At 42.4% G+C, this 17,425-nt stretch overlaps 1 protein-coding gene across 4 annotated transcripts in view; it reads left to right on the top strand.

Annotated features, from left to right (window-relative positions):
- Positions 1 to 17,425, top strand: part of oxsr1b (oxidative stress responsive kinase 1b) — an 85,620-nt gene that overhangs the window by 28,126 nt on the left and 40,069 nt on the right. For all 4 annotated transcript variants that reach the window (XM_084048060.1, XM_084048059.1, XM_084048058.1 and 1 more), the window contains exon 3: positions 10,377 to 10,485. In XM_084048060.1, coding sequence (XP_083904186.1) covers positions 10,377 to 10,485 — 109 coding nt within the window. The remainder of the gene's footprint in view (positions 1 to 10,376; positions 10,486 to 17,425) is intronic.

Genomic DNA, 17,425 nt, shown 5'->3' with positions numbered 1-17,425 from the left:
TCACGATCTTTCAAAAATAGCAGATCTACAAGCTCATAGTGCGGCACTCGGTGCCGCGCTATGAGCTTGTAGATCTGCTATTTTTTAATAGCCAAAGTGACGGTATACAAATGGAACCAAATGTCCATTTGGTTCCATTTGTACACTATCAGAGTTACAGACCTTTTTTAAGGGTTCATTTGGAACCTCAAACAACCAAAGTGTGATATACAGCCTGTAAAAAAAACAAATCTTTTAATTTGAATGTTCTCTGGCTAAATTCCCCTTCAGTTCTGGCCGACTACAGACTTGTTAACTAAGTTATGCAAAAACATTGTGACTGGGAAATAAGTTATGCAAATAGAAAACAACTCATGAATGTAAGACATGGCCAATATTCTAATTCATTTAATTACATTTTTTAAGTGCTTCTGCTGATCTCCTGTGGGAAATGCAAACTTAATCCAAAGCGTAGACTATAGTGAGTCAGCAAAAATGTCAGCCGCTGTAGCATCCTCTGTTCTTTAGGTGTGTGTGTGTGTGTGTGTGTGTGTGTGTGTGTGTGTGTTGAGGCTGACAGGTTGCAGACAACAACTAGTGTAATCACAACCACACCAGGGCTGTCCGGAATATCCTTTTTTTGTATCATATCCAGTGCATTTTACAAGCGGCTGTCCAAATATTTGTTCTAAATTACAGTATGTGGCCAATAAATCAAATCAAGGCTCTTTGCGGTGAGACTGTTGTCTCCACAGAGGGGTATAAGTCACTGGCATCTTTTCCGTGTACAAGCAGGAAATTCCAACTTGTGAATGGTGCATGGCATCTGCACACTGTGCGGAGACTGAAATAATGCAATATAGCGAAACCTCAGCATACTTCCGTCTGGGCAGGCCCACATGAAGCCCAATTGTTGTGACCACGTCGTGTACCTAGCGTTCACGGATTTCGGCATGGCTCGGGCATGAACATGTTTCATATCGACATGCTCTATTGCAATGAAAAGCTCTTGAAGTAGATATCTATGGGCAGGAATCTTTTCAACAGAAAATGATCTGAGAGAATCGGTAGTGGATCTTCAATATTGCTTTATTTCAGGCAAGGTTAGGTTACAATTAGCGTAACATAAGCAAGCAATGGTCAAATTCTGAGCTCTCACTCCCCACACATCCACTCTTTAAGCTGTTCTGTCTTTAGACTTGGCAAATGTAATTGCTTGAAAATCGGACCAGCCATAGCCACCGTTATATACTTAACTAATTGATTCAAAGTGCAAAGCTAGTTCACAAGAGCATTGTTGCTTCTGTAGCTGACCTGTAGTTCTTCTATAGCTGTCTGTTTGTTGTTCCATCCATAGATACTGTATGTACAAAGCTTGCAGGAATAGGATCAGAAACACAAACGATAATGAGAATTTAATATTTGTGCGAGTAAAAAACAAACACAAACCTGGCACAATGATATTGATGTAAAAAGTCTAATAATAATAATAATAATGATGGAATTCGTCTTTGCCCCCTTTTAACCCATTAAAACCAGGAAAGTATCTTTGTCATTTTAGATTGTATCTATATAATTTTCAGAAACCCTTTTCAGAAAGTTTTTGAGTTCAAAAACTCTCTAAAATCTATTTTGGAACATTTTAGAAAAATCTTGAAAGTGTTTTTAATACATTTTTTAATACAAATCTTCTCTTCTGGGTGGTCCCTGGCACAAAACATTTTCAGATGGGGGCCCGTGGCCAAATCCATATTATTTTGGGGGTCTAAAGTCACCCATTCTGCATGCCTGTCGCATAACGTGATGTAAAATGTATGCTTCAAGTGAAGCTAGAGTTCATGGAAGAGAAGTTGGCTGCATTACATTTATTTGTTTTCTTTGGCTGTAACAACACATGGAAAAAGGAAATGGTACTTTTTCCACAGACTTGGATTCAGATAGGCATTGTGTGTGGTGCAGACGAGCAATGAGGACATTTCCATTATGCATGGAGATAGGTTTACAGTGACCTAATCGCACAACAAAAGAATCACAACCGAGACGCACATTGTCTGCTGGAAGAGAAGGGAAAGAACGACCGCAAGTTCTGCCAGAACACAACACAACACAGCATCCTCCCGGTCATCCCATTGTTCCTCTGCTCTGGGGGTCCTCCACCCTGGTCCACAGAGCTGCAGTGACCTGCCACTTCCACACTTCTGAGAACAGAGAGGACATGGTGCTGCTGTGTGACCCAAAGCATTTTGAAGCGGGACAGTGGTTTAGCCCCTATACAGCATGTTCAGCCCAACAGCTGTTTTGCAGCCCTGGACTCCCTCTTCCTTTTTGGTGTGTCGTCGCCCAGGTGGCACCTAAACCCTAACCTTTCACTTCACAGAAACTATGTCTAAAATCTAACCTTAACCCTAACCTCACAAACACTATGCCTGACCCTAACCTTAACCCTAACCTTTCACTTCACAAAAACTATGCCTAAAATCTAACCTTAACCTTAACCTCACAGAAACTATGCCTAAACCTGGGGCGCCCGCTGGCCTAGCGGCCCAGGCGCATACCACATACGCTGGTAATCCAGCTTGACAGCGTGTCGCAGGTTCGACTCCCGATCCCGAAGACCTTTACTGTGTCACCCCCCCATCTCTCTCCCCATTTCCTGTCAGCCTACTGTCCTGTCAAATAAAGGCATAAAAGCCTAGCCTGGCGTAGCCAGACTATATCACTGCGTGGATATGAGTCTGGTGCTTCCATGAGGACGTTTTGTTTCCCAAGGGGCGGGATCAAAACAATGTCCCTCGACGCAATTGGTTAGACCTACAACCAACTACCAATTACAGTCGCCCATATTCGAATACTGGGCCCTGATTGGTGCCCCACGTCTTTTGGAACAGGAAATGGATTCTCTATGGAGCGGTGCCAGACCCAAATCGCAAAGTGCAATTTTTTTTTGCACTTGCAGATTCGTCTGGTCCCAGGCTAATAAAAGCCCCCCCCAAGAAAAGAAAAAAAATAGAAACTATGCCTAAACCTAACCTCAAAACCAAGTCGACCTGGGCAAAACACAGAGTCCGATAAAAGACAGAGTCCGGTTTGCAGCCAGCAAGCTCTGTCGTTATCACCCCCCCCCTCACCCCCCCCCCCCTCCACTGTAAGATCCAGGGGAGGATATGGAGAGAGGATAGGGATGACCCACAGTGCTGGCCATCCGGGCCTGACAGAAATTGACGTGATTCGATTGTTTGATAATGAAAAGCAGTTTGTGTTCAGGGATAAGGGAATGTGGGCCTTGACAATTTACATTACTGACAATCATTACATAATAGCAACCAAATCATACAGTACATCATTCTTTTTTAGGAAGCCATTGGATTCCATTAGGCCTGTCCCAGACTAAGAATTTATATAGTCGAATCTGATTGGCCAAATGTTGCCTTAAGTCGACTGGGAGTCGAATCATGCAAAAAAAAAAACATTCGACTGAGAGATTGGCAGGCGAATCAGTCTGATTCGACTGCCAATCTCTCCGTCGAATCATGTAAAAGAAAAAGTTATGCAATAGAGGATCATTCCATTTTGGCTGTGGGCGTGCTTAATGTCTGATTTAACATATACTTGCTTGGTTTCTCCCAATAAATCATGATGTATATCCTATTTTTATCAAACTATTAGTTCATTAATGTAACAAATTAGGCCAATCTCTCATTCGAATAATGCATCTTTTTCTTTTTGCATGATTTGACTGAGAGATTGGCAGACTCAGAATCAGACTCCCTCGATCGATTAGTCGAATCATCGACTAATCATTCATTTCAGTGCGGTATGAAAATCTACTTATCTTTTGTCATTTAAGGAAGCCATTGGATTCCATTCATTTCAGTACAGTATAATAATAATAACTTTATTTGTATAGCACCTTTCATACAAAAATGTAGCCCAAAGTGCTTCACATTAAGATAATAAATAGTAGAATGCCAGAAAAAAAAGGCAAACAGAAACATAACTAAACAGTGTAGTTAAACTATGAAAATCAACGTATCTTTTAGTTAGCGTTCAGAAAGTCTAGCCAAGACTACTCCTTGGAGAAAAGATTGATTCATGAATGACATTCAAACATGAATTATTAATTGATATTTAGACAATATTGACTTAGTTATCCATGTACTGTAAGTTCAATAACATTTTAATCACTGAGACTGTTTTAAAATATGATACGCATGATCTAAAAATAAAGTTCAAAACAGAGAGAGAAATACATGGTTTTACAGTAAGTACAATATTATAGCTATGAATAGATTATGACATGTATTGACAGGGTTTATGGTCCTCTGTGGATTTAGACGACAAATCCCAGACACTTTCAGTTGACATTCACACAGAGGAGATGGTGCTGGTCCTATTGGGGGAAACATGGATTTTAAGAGCTGGTCCTGTGGGGGAAACATGGATTTTAAGAGCTGGTCCTATGGGGGAAACATAGATTTTAAGAGCTCATCAGAGCCACATCAATGCCACAGCTGCAATCAATGGCTCACTTAGTCTCAGGAGAATGAGGGCTTTTGTTTTTGCACAGTTTCAGGACGATGAGAGTAATGGGGGCGCGAGGGTAGGGGGCTGCACTTTTTCCTAGAATAGAGGCTATGCGCGTGACATCATCGTACCCGGAAGTTATGCGGGAACGCCCACTGAGTGGCAAAAAAATACTTTCTGGCCTTCTTGACAGCCCATACATCCAAACGAAAAAGTCCTATCTTTTTGTATTAAACCATTAAGACCTGATGCCGATTCTTACTTATATCAGGGGTTCTCAAACCTTTTAATGTCAAGGACCCCCAGCTTGTTGTATTTGGCCGCCGACCCCCATCTGAAAATATTTTGTTCCAGGGACCCCCCAGAAGCAAAGATTTGAGTTAAAAATGTTCTCTTGAAAAGAATATAAATATATTAATTTGCACACATTTTCTTGATTTTTCAAAAATAGCAGATCTACCAGCTCATAGCGCGGCACTCGGTGCCAACGTTAACTCACCAACTTGGCGGCTGTACGGAAAGCTTGAATTACCCTCTTTCTATCTGCAAAGTTTGTGTTTCTTAAAAATCCACCGTAGAGACATGTTGTGAGCTACTTTCTTTCTGTCAATAAATTCCATGCGGGTGATTATTTTTCAAAGTGTCAGAGTTTTAGGAAGTGCTCGTTTTCAATAACGTCCTGCTGCCTCCTGCATTATGTGACATTTAGAACCGGGTGGTACGCAGGATCGTTGAGTGATTTCCAACGAGCGCTTCCAAACTCCAATGCTCAAGATTTCTAGATGAGGGGGGCAGTCTAGGCCTGTCACAATTATTACATAATCGTCTAATCGCAATTATTTTATATAATCGCAATTATTTTTGCATAATCGTCATAATCAATTCCATGTTAAAAAAAACATATTTAAAAAAAAAATCAAAAATAGTGGAAATAGCCGATCTATAAGCTCAAAACGCATCGCGATGCGATGCGTTTTCCACTATTAATGTTTGTTTTAAGTATAAAGTAATTAAATATGTGTTATTTGTCATATCTGCCCTGTGCAACTTTTGTTTATGAAAGCCAAACAGAAATGTAATGTTTATTCATAATGTTCCATTCATTTTCAACGACAGAAACACAATGAAATCGTTAATCGCAATTATTTGAGTGATAATAATTAATCGTCAACTTAAATTTGTAATCGTGACAGCCCTAGGCGTGTCCCGGTGGAAAAGTGACGCATGTGAATACTCTCTATATATCCAGAGGTCACTCTTTTCTTTAGAACACTCAAACTGCTGTTGAAGTGGTGCTGGGCGTTCTATTTGCTTAGTTGCTTCCTCCTGTCAGTCTCGTCTCTACCTGCCATGGTCTAATGGCTTTTGTTTCATAGACAAATCTGTATCCACCCTTATTGTGATTCAGGGCAGGTGTTTTCCTGCCCTTTTGTTAAGCTTTCTAATGTTGGCACTACTATGTCACCTGCATGTTCATGCCAATGCCAAGGCGTGGTCTTTGCCTGCTGTCCTCCGGGCGTCAGCCACCTTTCTTCAGTAGAATGCAGTGGTGGAAAGTAACGAGTACATTTACTCAAGTACTGTACTTACTGTAAGCAAGTAAAAAGTTTGAGGTACTTTTACTTTACTGGAGTATTTCCAATTTTTAATACTTTTACTTCTTCTCCACTTCATCTCAGAGGCAAATATTGTACTTTTAATTTGAGTTACTAATTACTTTGTAGATTTGAATTATGATTACAAAACATAAATTAACCACTTCAGCCCTATTTAAACTTCGGCTATTTGAAATAGCCGATCTACAAGCTCACAACGCTTCGCATCTTGACACGTATTATGTGAACGATTTTATACATAATGATACCTTGTGAAACGGGATATTCGCCACAATGAGTGCCTTTACTTTTGGTACTTTAAGTATATTTTGATGCCAATACTTTTGTACTTTTTACTCAAGTAAATTTTGATTACAGGACTTTTACTTGTAACAGAGTGTTTCTACATTGCAGTATTTGATACTTTCACTTAACCCATTAAGACCGGTAACGCATCTGTGTCACTTTAGATTTCTTTGGTGCCGCGCTATGAGCTTGTATATCTGCTATTTTTGAAAAATCGTGAAAAATATTTTTTATATTTTTTTCAAAAAACTGTTAGGATTTAGAAAAACGTTTTTTTTTTTTTACTTTAATTTTTATCCCACGATTTTGTAACCCTTATTTTTCACCCGGTGCCAATTTTCTAAGTGATCCTGGGCACTACACTCCCCTCACCAGCCTAGGGAGGCCAGGGCTGAGCTCATGCCTCCTTCAATGCATGAGAGCCAACTGACCTTCTTGTCACCTGACAGGGGGGAGTTTCCCTGGTAGGACGTAGCGCGTGGAAGGAACACGTTATTCCAACCAGTTCCCTTCCCCTCCATCAGGCGCCCCGGCTGTCATGGGGGAGGAGTTTAGTGACCAGGATTACTACATGTTTTTGTGAGGGTATTAACTACCCTGAGAGACACGGGGAGAACATGCAAAAACGTTTTTGAATCGGCCTCAGGCCTTAAAGGGTTAAGTGAAGACATTTTGTGCATATTTCCACCACTGGTAGAAAGCCACCTAAATACTGATGACTCTGGCAAAGCATTGGGCTGGTGACGCACGTTGTGTAAGCAAAGCAAAGAGGGCGGACACCAGGCTTCGATTGCCCATCCATCTTTTGTCTCACCAGCATCTCTGTTTTATTGATCGTTTTGCCTCAAACAAATGGTGGATGGGTGTCTGGCTGTCTGCGAAGGTTTCTCATTTGTAATGGGTTTGGCTTTACTCGTGTTGAGAACCTATTGTTGCTGGCCGTCGTGGTTGTGAGAAGAAGTGAGCGGAATTTGAAGTATTTGTACTACGTAGCATCATTGAATACCTCAAATACCACAATTATTACATCTTTATTACAGTTATTGCTTAATGATGTTACTTACTTAAGACCTGGAACGCATCTGTGTCACTTTTTGATTTGAGCTAAAAAGCATTATTTTACACTTTGGCTATTCAAAAATAGCAGATCTACAAGCTCATAGCGCAGCACCGAGTGCCGCACTATGAGCTTGTAGATCTGCTATTTTTGAAGAATCGTGAAAATGTGTGCAAATCTTTGAATATATATATATATATATATATATATATATATATATATATATATATATATATATCGTCGGTGTCCAGCCAGGACCAGCTAACTCGATTTTCATTTTTTTTTTTTTTTCATAAATCAAGGCTATTGAACACCCTTTAGGTCTGTGTAAAATATCAAAACATTTGAACCAATGAAAAGTATTAAAAAGCGCCTCTGACGAAAACTCCCAACTCCTTTGGATCCTCAAACTGTCCGTCAAAAACAAACAACTCCCCCCTCTCCTCTACAGCGCTGCTTTTCAACAGCATGAGTAGAGCGCGTTGCGCAGTGAACGAGGAGGACCACGTAAACAAGCTCCCCGTAGTCTGTTAAAACTATGCAGTGTACCTGTTTATCAAACTTAGCACTGACGCTAATGTTATGAAAACAAGTAATTATATTTCTAAAATCTATTAAGTGTTTAATGAGGAGAGCAATGTGACAAGAAGAAAGGCGTTCATAGCATTTCTGTTGCGCTATTCTACTACCTCTTTGCAGAAGTTATTGTAATATTTAAAGTCCTGTTTATTATTGTAGGCCTATATAATAAGTGGCATGAAGCATCAGGGCATTAATTCACACGTTGTTGTGATGCATTGTGAGCTTGGAGATCCATTGTTACCTTTTGAGAATTTGTACCCTTCAGAAACCTCTCCCTTAGCAGTGAGTGGAGCTATTGTTGTTTGTACACCTAACTCCACTTCAGCTTGATTTCTGCTCGTCTGAAACTGCTAACTCCACTTGCGCTGGGTAAAGTGTTGATTTACCCGCGATTTGGTTAAAGTGTTGATAATATAATGACACATGCAAGTATCTGACAATTTATAAAGTCACTATACCAACTTTGATGAGGCAGTGTTGCTTTGTTTTAAAAATATAAGGTTTTCTTCATTTCCTGAAAAACGTATATTTTGTTTTTGCGTTTCCTGAACAATGAGCGTTTTGGAGTTAGCAGTTTCTGGCTGGACAGCAGAGATATATTCTTTTAAAGCAAACATTAACTCAAATCTTTGCTTCTGGGGGTCCCTGGAACAAAATAATTTGAGATTGGGGTCGGCGGCCAAATACATATAATTTTGGGGGTCCTTGACATGAAAAAGTTTGAGCACCACTGATATAGAAACATACGTTTTTTTCAGAAAACTGTTGGGCTTCAGGTCTCAATGGGTTTAAACCGGGAAAGCATCTGTCATTTTAGATTTTTGCATTGGCTATTCAGAAATGGCAGATCTACAAGCTCACAGCGCGCTGCGAGCTGTTACATCTGATATTTTTGAACATTTTAGAAAAGTGTTAACACAAAGCATCTATTCTGAGGGTCGCTGGCAGAAAACATTTTCAAGCGGATGACTCATTGCATTCTACCTTGACTTGATGATACCCGTGGTTCTGGGAAACGGTTTTCTTTTCATGGCTATGACAGACTTTGAAGTCACTTCTTGCTAAGAAAGATGTGCTAAGCTTCAAGTGAAAACCGGGAAGAGAAAAGTGAGTCGTAGGATGATTGACACTCGACGTAACTGTTGGAAGTCTATCTGGCAAATGACTGTGACTGATGCCGAGGTGATGAATTGGTCTCCTGGGCCAACATTACCTCAGCTCTCTAGCTTCCCAAGCTACTGGGATCTAATGCATTGCAAACACATACATACTCCCCCCCCCCAACACACACACACACACACACACACACACACACACACACACACACACACACACACACACACACACACACACACACACACACACACACACACACACACACACACACACACACACACACACACACACACACACACACACACACACACACACACACACACACACACACAGATGGTGCTACAGCTAGAAGCAAAGAAGACTGAACATGTTTTCTGTTCATGGTGGCTGACTTAATGAAATAGCCTTGATGTGAACACAATACATTTTTAAAAATGACTTCCGCTTCAAAGTCAGAGAAAACCCCTCTGTCAACAACGTGATTGAGTTATGTTTCATTTCCCCAAGGGCTTTGCATGCTCTGCAATTCGAGGCCAGATGGGAACGGTTGCAGTTCCCCACTGTTCCAAGAAACGTATAGTACTTCCTGGAGAGAGAGAACTTGATAAAGTCGGCATACCCGCGTGTCATCATTGTTAATACCTCTGTTATCTTAGAATGCCAAACCACGATGGGAGTGTAGCGTTACCACACGGTGATGATGTCAGAATCGAATGGCTTTGATTTTCACTTTCACACACCGGGACAGGTACGGGTTTACTTTGGGTGACTCGCTCAGCTGTGCTCTCACCTTCTGTCAGCCATAGTCATCCTATTACTACTACACTACACCTGTCAGCCATAATAAATAAAGGACTTTTACCTGCAGCATCAGCGTTGTGTGGGCCAAATGAGTAACAAGAGAATAATTGAATTACACCAGCTGTGGTGCAAAGACACAATCGATCTATTAAGTGACATTATGTGAGAATCATTATGTTCCAACAGCTTTTGAATCCGAGGCAAATGGCATGAGGTGTTTTTTTTTCTCTGTTGCCTAATAGCGCAATACTTGTATTAGAAGAATGCTGTAGAATGCTCATTGTCTCGTCTCTCTCTTTTTGACCTTCTGCTGGCTATAGTCTCATGTGAATTCTACCTTTTTTTCTGTTTCTTTCTCTTCATCTCTCTCTCTGTCTCTCTCTCTCTCTCTCTCTCTCTTGCTTCTCCTCTGACAGAAAGAGATCCAGGCCATGAGCCAGTGCCATCACCCCAACATTGTGTCCTACTACACCTCATTTGTGGTAAAGGATGAACTCTGGTTGGTGATGAAGCTATTGAGTGGTGGTAAGAGCCCATTTATACTGTACCTCATCCGTCTCACACACACACACACACACACACACACACACACACACACACACACACACACACTTCCTCACCCAGCTGTCCGGTCTCTCCACTTCACCCTGTCCGCGGCTTAATGTAAAGTGTCCTAGGCGGCTAAATGAATCACTTACTTACTTACTTGCCAAATAAGACGTTTTTATTTCTCACTGCAACGACATCTGCAGCGAGAAATGTGGGTGTCAACAATATGACAGGAATATTTTAATGTAAAAATGACATTTCATATTGGAAGTACTTGTTGTGAGTGTTTCTTTTGACGTGTCAGAGGAAATTAATTCACCAAGGTCACCTCTCCATCTGCTGAATTCCTGTTAATCGTCCTCCTCCTCTCCTCCTCTCCTCCTCTCCCATTTGAGTAAATAAAAACATCTATGAAACGTGTAGGTTGGTGCATTGTTGAACTGTGTAATCAGGGAGGCTTAGAGGAAAATGTGACACTATCCAGACATATCGCAATTCACTCTTTTAAGTTGTATCGCCTTTCGCTAGAGGGAAAGCAACAAATACATATCGTTTTGGGGGTCCTTGATTTGCACACGTTTTTTCAAAAAATTGCAGATCTACAAGCTTGAATGGGTCAAGTGTTAGGAGGAGCTGTGGGATAGACACAGGACAGAGGTTGCGGCGAGGAGATGGGGCAGCAGTCAGTAACGGCAGTAGTAGCGTAACTACAGAGCAATAGAGAGACGGTATAGAGAGTGCAGTGGGCAGCTGGCTGATGGATTTGGGGATGTGTAACTATGTGTGATTGTAGGGAATGTGACAGGCACTGATCCTCATTGTTATGTCTTGTGTGCACTGCGGCTCTCTTTGCCGGGGCCCAGGCCCCCACGCAGCATGGAGGCTAATAACTAGGCAGGGATAATAACAGTCCACGGGTCGGCATTATTATAGCACCCCCGTGGCAGCGCTACAATTAACCAGTGCAAGGTGAAGTGAAGTTGAAGAGGAGGATACTGGAGTCGAGCCTGCCGAGAGTTAACGATTTGCCGATTGGCATTTCCGAGGTGGGCGGTAACGCCCATGTGAGTCAGCATCAAAGATATGTCTGCGGAATCTTAGCCGGGGGTTTTTGCGGGGACTTAGATGATGGTTGCTCATTGCATTGGTTTGGAGAATAGACTTACAGTACTTGTGGCTCTTAAGTGAGTGTGCCTTCGAGGTAAATGGGAAGAGAGGCTTTTATAGGCCCTGATCTTGGAGGGCTCATAGAGTTAACCCATTCAATCCGGCCGGGAACACATCTCAGTCATTTTAGATTTCTTTGGCTTTTAAAAAATAGCAGATCTACAAGCTCATCTATGAGCTTGTAGATCTGCTATTTTTGAAAAGTTGTGCAAATCTTTGAGTGTATATATATCTTTAAAGCAAACATTTGTAACTCAAATCTTTGCTCCTAGGGAAACATATATATTAAGAATATATATTAAAAGTTACAAATATTCAAAAATGTTCACGATTTTTTTGAAAATAGCCAAAGATTCAATGGGTTAAACAGAGAAGCATGGAGATTAGAGCCCGCAGTGCCAAGAGTGCAGTGAACGAGAGGCGGTGTGCTCCGCTTACTCTTGATATGAAGACAGCCTGATGGGGGGGTGGTAATGGGCATTCATTTCCAAAGTGCCGAGTGATCGCCGCCCCTCTCTCTCTCTTCCTCTCTCTCTCGGCTCTCTCTTATAATACACGCACACAACAGTGGGTATCATCAGCCGCTCACTAGCCACCGCCCCCTTCCCCCCAGGCCCCCCCCACCCCCCTGTGTACACACACAGAGAGTCCCACTGTAACGGATATAGTGCCCAGGTGGCATGCCTGGCTCTCTTGGATCCTACTTGAAATCACGAGCCACATGGCAGCCGGACGCTGTACAGCTGTGGGAGGACCAGGGTGCCGGTGCCCGCCAAGCCACGCCACGCCGGAGAAGACCGCCCACAGCTCAGCGGGGGCGGCAGACAGCCACTTAGACCCCCCCCCCTCCCCACCCCCACCCCCAGCCCCCCTCGGTAAAACAGAGGCCCTTGATGTTGAGTTTTATTGTGCTGCGTAATTAAATGATCACCGCGACAGCATCTACCATGGAGACAGAGCTCAAATGAGCCCCGGGTTTACGGTTAGTCACTCCACAGGGCAGAACATCTCAAACCCCCCCCGTGCCCATCTGCTCCTCTGACTTGTTGGAGCATAAAGGCGGCTGTATACTTCACAGAGAGTCCAATCAAACATGACTTTTTTTCTGGGGGCACGGTGGCGCATTCGGTAGCGCTGTCGCCTCACAGCTAGAAGGTCTTGGGTTCGATTCCCGACGGGGACGCTGTGGGCGCTAGGGGCGTGTCCTCTCCTCCCCGTCATCAGTGCCCATACCTTAGGTGGGGTTGGCGAAAGGATCTTTCTGTGTGGAGTTTGCATGTTCTCCCCGTGTGTCCCCTAGGGTAGGTACCCTCACAAAAAACATGTTAGTAATCCTGGTCTCTGTACTGCCTCCCCCTGGCCAGCCGGGGCGCCTGATGGAGGGGAAAGGAACTGGTTGGAATAACGTGTTCCTTCCACGCACTACGTCCAACCGAGGAAACTCCCCTTTGTCAGGTGATAAGAAGCGGCTTGCTAGCTCCTCATGCATTGCATGAGGCATGAGCTCAGTTCTGGGCTCTCCCTAGGCTGGCAGAGGGAGAGTAGCGTCTTTGGTATATCTGGATATGTATTTGGTCCACGGCCAAATACATATCTAAAAATGTTTTCTAAATCCTAACAGTATGTTGCTATATGGTGGTACTCCAACTTTTTCCATGTCAAGGACCCCCCCCCAAAAAAACCTAACCCTATGTATTTGGCCGCGGATTCCCATTTCAAAATATTTTGTTCCAGGGACCCCACAGAGGCAAATATTGGAGTTAAAAATATTCGCTTTTAAAAAAATGCACAATTGTTCAAGATTTTAAAAAAATAGCTCATAGCGCGGCACTCTGTGCTATTTTTGAATTGCCAAAGAAATTTAAAAAAGGACAACGGTGGTTTGACGATTGGCAGGCCCGGGAGTTGATCCATCACATCCCTGACATGTCTATTTTATCTTGGCAGTTGTGGGTTTGTAAAGTGCTGTATGACAAGGTAGCAGGGTGCATTCCGACAGCTCTCATTCTCGAGGAAAAGAATAAAGGGCAAACGCTGTCAGACTGCATTATTCCCTGGTTGCGCGGCAGCATTCTCTCACTCTGAAAGCAGATGCACAGACACAGATAAACTCATTGAGTTACTAGAAGAGCATTGGCATAGGCCAGGCAATTTGATTTGTATAGCACATTTCAAGGCAATTCAATTCAATGTGCTTTTCTCAGAACATCAACAAGCAAAGGAAACACAATTATAATATTACATGCATTACGTGCATAAAACAAAAGGCGTAAAAATGTACAGATGCAGTTACAGTGCAGAAGAGAAAAGAAAAGAGAAAAAATTATAAGAACTTGTTCAAAGGCAAGCGGCAAACAGAAAGGTCTTTGGTTGTGTTTTAAAAGGGAGTTTGTTCCAGATATGTGGTGCATAAAAAAACTAAATGCTGCTTCCCCATGTTTATTTTTGGTTATAGTGACAGAAAGCAGGCCTTTCCCAGATGACCTGAGAGGTCATGGATGGTTCATGATATCGTACCAGATCAGAAATGTATTTTGGTCCTACACCATTTAAAGGGGAATACCACTCATTTTCAACATTGAAGGATGTCTTTAATAATTAATACCGGGAACGCATCTGTGTCATTTTTTATTTATTTGGCTATTCAAAAATAGCAGATATACAAGCGCGTAGCACGGCACCGAGTGCCGTGCTACGTTCACTTAAAAAAAATATATATATTTTTTTAAAGTGAACATTTGTAACGCAAATCTTTGCTTCTGGGGGTCCCTGGAACAATATATTTTGAGATAGGGGTCCGCGGCCAAATACATATAATTTTGGGGGTCCTTGACATGAAAAAGTTTGAGCACCACTGATATAGAAACAAGTATTTTCAGAAAACTGTTTTTTGAAGACATTTGTAGAAACTTTCTCAGGTCTTAGTGGGTTAAAGCTTTGTAGACCTACAGTAGTATTTTGTCATTATGAACATCACATATCACCCAACAAATAATAATCTAGCACATGAACCGTCTGCTCTGGTTTTTAGCTGCGGTGGACTCAGGGTGGAGTTATGAATTGTTTTCCTAATGTACCACTTGTTCTAGGATATAATATCATATAAAGGTTAGAAAAAGGTAGTCCAGAATGCAGAATTCTCCTTTAAGGGTAGGGCTTTTCAAGAAAATCCTGTTCTGAATGTGAGTCGTGCGAACAAGCGTTCCATTGAAGCCCTACCAGTGCACATAACCTGTCACTAAGCTGACCCCCCCACACTGACTGGATGGAGATCCATGGAGCCCCACGGGAACAGACTGAGTCATACCAAAGCAAGACAAGGAATGCGTTACCAGGAGACTAATGGGCAGCCCTCGCTAACCCACAGTCGTCTGCTGCTGCCAACGCTGAATGAACGCCAGTCAAAAATGGGATGCGGTACAAGGCTGGTTGTTAATAGCCCTGGTCTGAATTTAGCATATGAAAAGACTGTGAGGAATGGATTTGTAACATGGGCATCGTTTTGTGGAGTTTTTCAGGGTCTGATGACTTAAAATTTGGGCTGCAACCATCGGTTATTTTCTTAGCGATTATTCTATCGATCACCTTTGCGATTAATCGAATAATTATACAGTATTTGAACTTATCGACAAAAAAGAGAATTGTATTTTTAAATTGATTAGTTTGATTAACCACTCAACCCCTATTTCATACTTTGTTGTACAACAGTCTCATGCAAAACTAGCGAGAATAGCTGATCTACAAGCGCACAATGCATCACGATGCAATGCTCTTTGAGTTTGCCGATCGCCAATTTTGAAAAACATTCTATAAAATGTGATTATTTCCTATAATCGATTAAATTGATTAGTTTGCTTAACTGTTGCATCCCTACTTCAGTCTGTTTTAATGAACAGAAGAAAGACATTCAATGTATTTCTAAACAGTCAGATTCCCTTATATGATATAATGGGGACACGTGGCGCAGTCTGTAGCGCTGTTGCCTCACAGCTGAAAGGTCCTGTGTTCGATTCCCGCCGGGTGTGAGCGCTGTGGGCGTGTTATCTCCTCCACGTCATTGTGGCCATACCCTAGGTGGGGTTGGCGGAAGGGCCTTTCTGTATGTAGTTTGCATGTTCTCCCCGTGTCCCCAAGGGGTAGGTACCCTCACAAAATAACATGTTCTTTCCACGCGCTATGTCCTACCAGGGAAACTTCCCCCTGTCAGTTGATAAGAAGTGATCTGCTCACTCCTCATGCATTGAAGGAATCATGAGCAGCTCAGTTCGGGGCTCTCCCCAGGCTGGCAGAGGGAGAGTAGCTCCGAGGATTACATGCTTAGGCAATTGGCACTGGGTGAAAAAATGGGTTACAAAATCGTGGGATAAGAATGTAGAGCGCGCACACACACACACACACACACACACACACACACACACACACACACACACACACACACACACACACACACACACACACAGCTTACACAATCGTGTGACCAGTTTAAAGTTTCAATGGAGTCAATTCCTTCACATACTTAAACGTTTTTTTTGTGGCAATGTCTTTTAATTATTCCATCACTTCTTGCTGGCTCAGCCTGGATTTGGTGAGGCTCTCAACCAAATCTTTACCACCCCTCATTGTCCTCCTCGTCCCCGCTCCCTCCCACTGACACCACTCCCTTGGCATCCTCCGTTGGCCTTTAGCACACTTGGCTTCGGATCCTAACCATGCTCCACTCATCTTCATCACCCTCTTGTCTCCCCGCCTGCTGCTTTGCTCGAGGGTCCAGGGGAAAAAACACTATAATCGTAAAAACATGATCTTCATGGATGAAGCTGCATGTTAAAACATCCACCATATGTGCCGTTCTTTTGGTACCGTTCGGAATGAAACATGACATCATGACATGACGTCTCACTTCACGATTAACTACAGTTTTTTTTTAAAAGACTTATGTTACTATGTCAGTGGTTCTCAAACTGTTTCATGTCAAGGACCCTAAAATGTATACTCTATGTATTTGGCCGTAGACCCCCATCTCAAAATATTTTATTCCAGGGACCCCCAGAAGCAAATATTTGAGGTACAAATGTTCGCTTAAAAATATATATTCAAAGATTTGCACAAATTTTCACGTTTTTTCAAAAATAGCAGATCTACAAGCTCGTAGCGCGGCACTCGGTGCCGCGCTACGAGCTTGTATATCTGCTATTTTTCAATAGCCAAAGTGTAAAATAATGCTTTTTAGCTCAAATCTAAAAAGGGAGTTCCAGGTCTTAAAGGGTTAATTGTGTTTCTGTCCAGGATTTTTGAAAATATATGAAACATTTTTCAACATGGAAATGATTATGACGATTATGCAAAGAATAACTGTGATTATCTCAAATAATTGTGATTAGGCGGTTATGTAATAATTGCGACAGGCTCAAACACAATGTCACTAGTGAGTGAGTGTGTGTGTGTGTGTGTGTGTGTGTGTGTGTGTGTGTGTGTGTGTGTGTGCGCGTGTGTGCGTGTGTGTGTGTGTGTGTGTGCGCGTGCGTGTGTGACTTAATCTCCCTTCTGTCTGACTGGCTCTTCTAAACTGAATGAAACTGAACGATCATTTGACATTTCCCTGTTAATTTGCATGCCGTACAGTGGTATTTAAAGTCAAGAGTTCAGCTGATATAATCGCTGTGTGATTTACGGTAGATAAGCCCTTCCCTGGAGGGGGTGGGGGGGGGGGGGGGATCAGGCATGCACCATTCAAACCAAAAGCTTTAAG

This window comes from Gymnoscopelus microlampas (genome assembly GCF_963454915.1).
Source record: "Gymnoscopelus microlampas genome assembly, chromosome: 22".
Taxonomy (NCBI): Eukaryota; Metazoa; Chordata; class Actinopteri; order Myctophiformes; family Myctophidae; genus Gymnoscopelus; species Gymnoscopelus microlampas.
The sequence above is the reverse complement of the archived record's forward strand: the minus strand, read 5'-3'. Positions and strand labels throughout refer to the sequence as shown.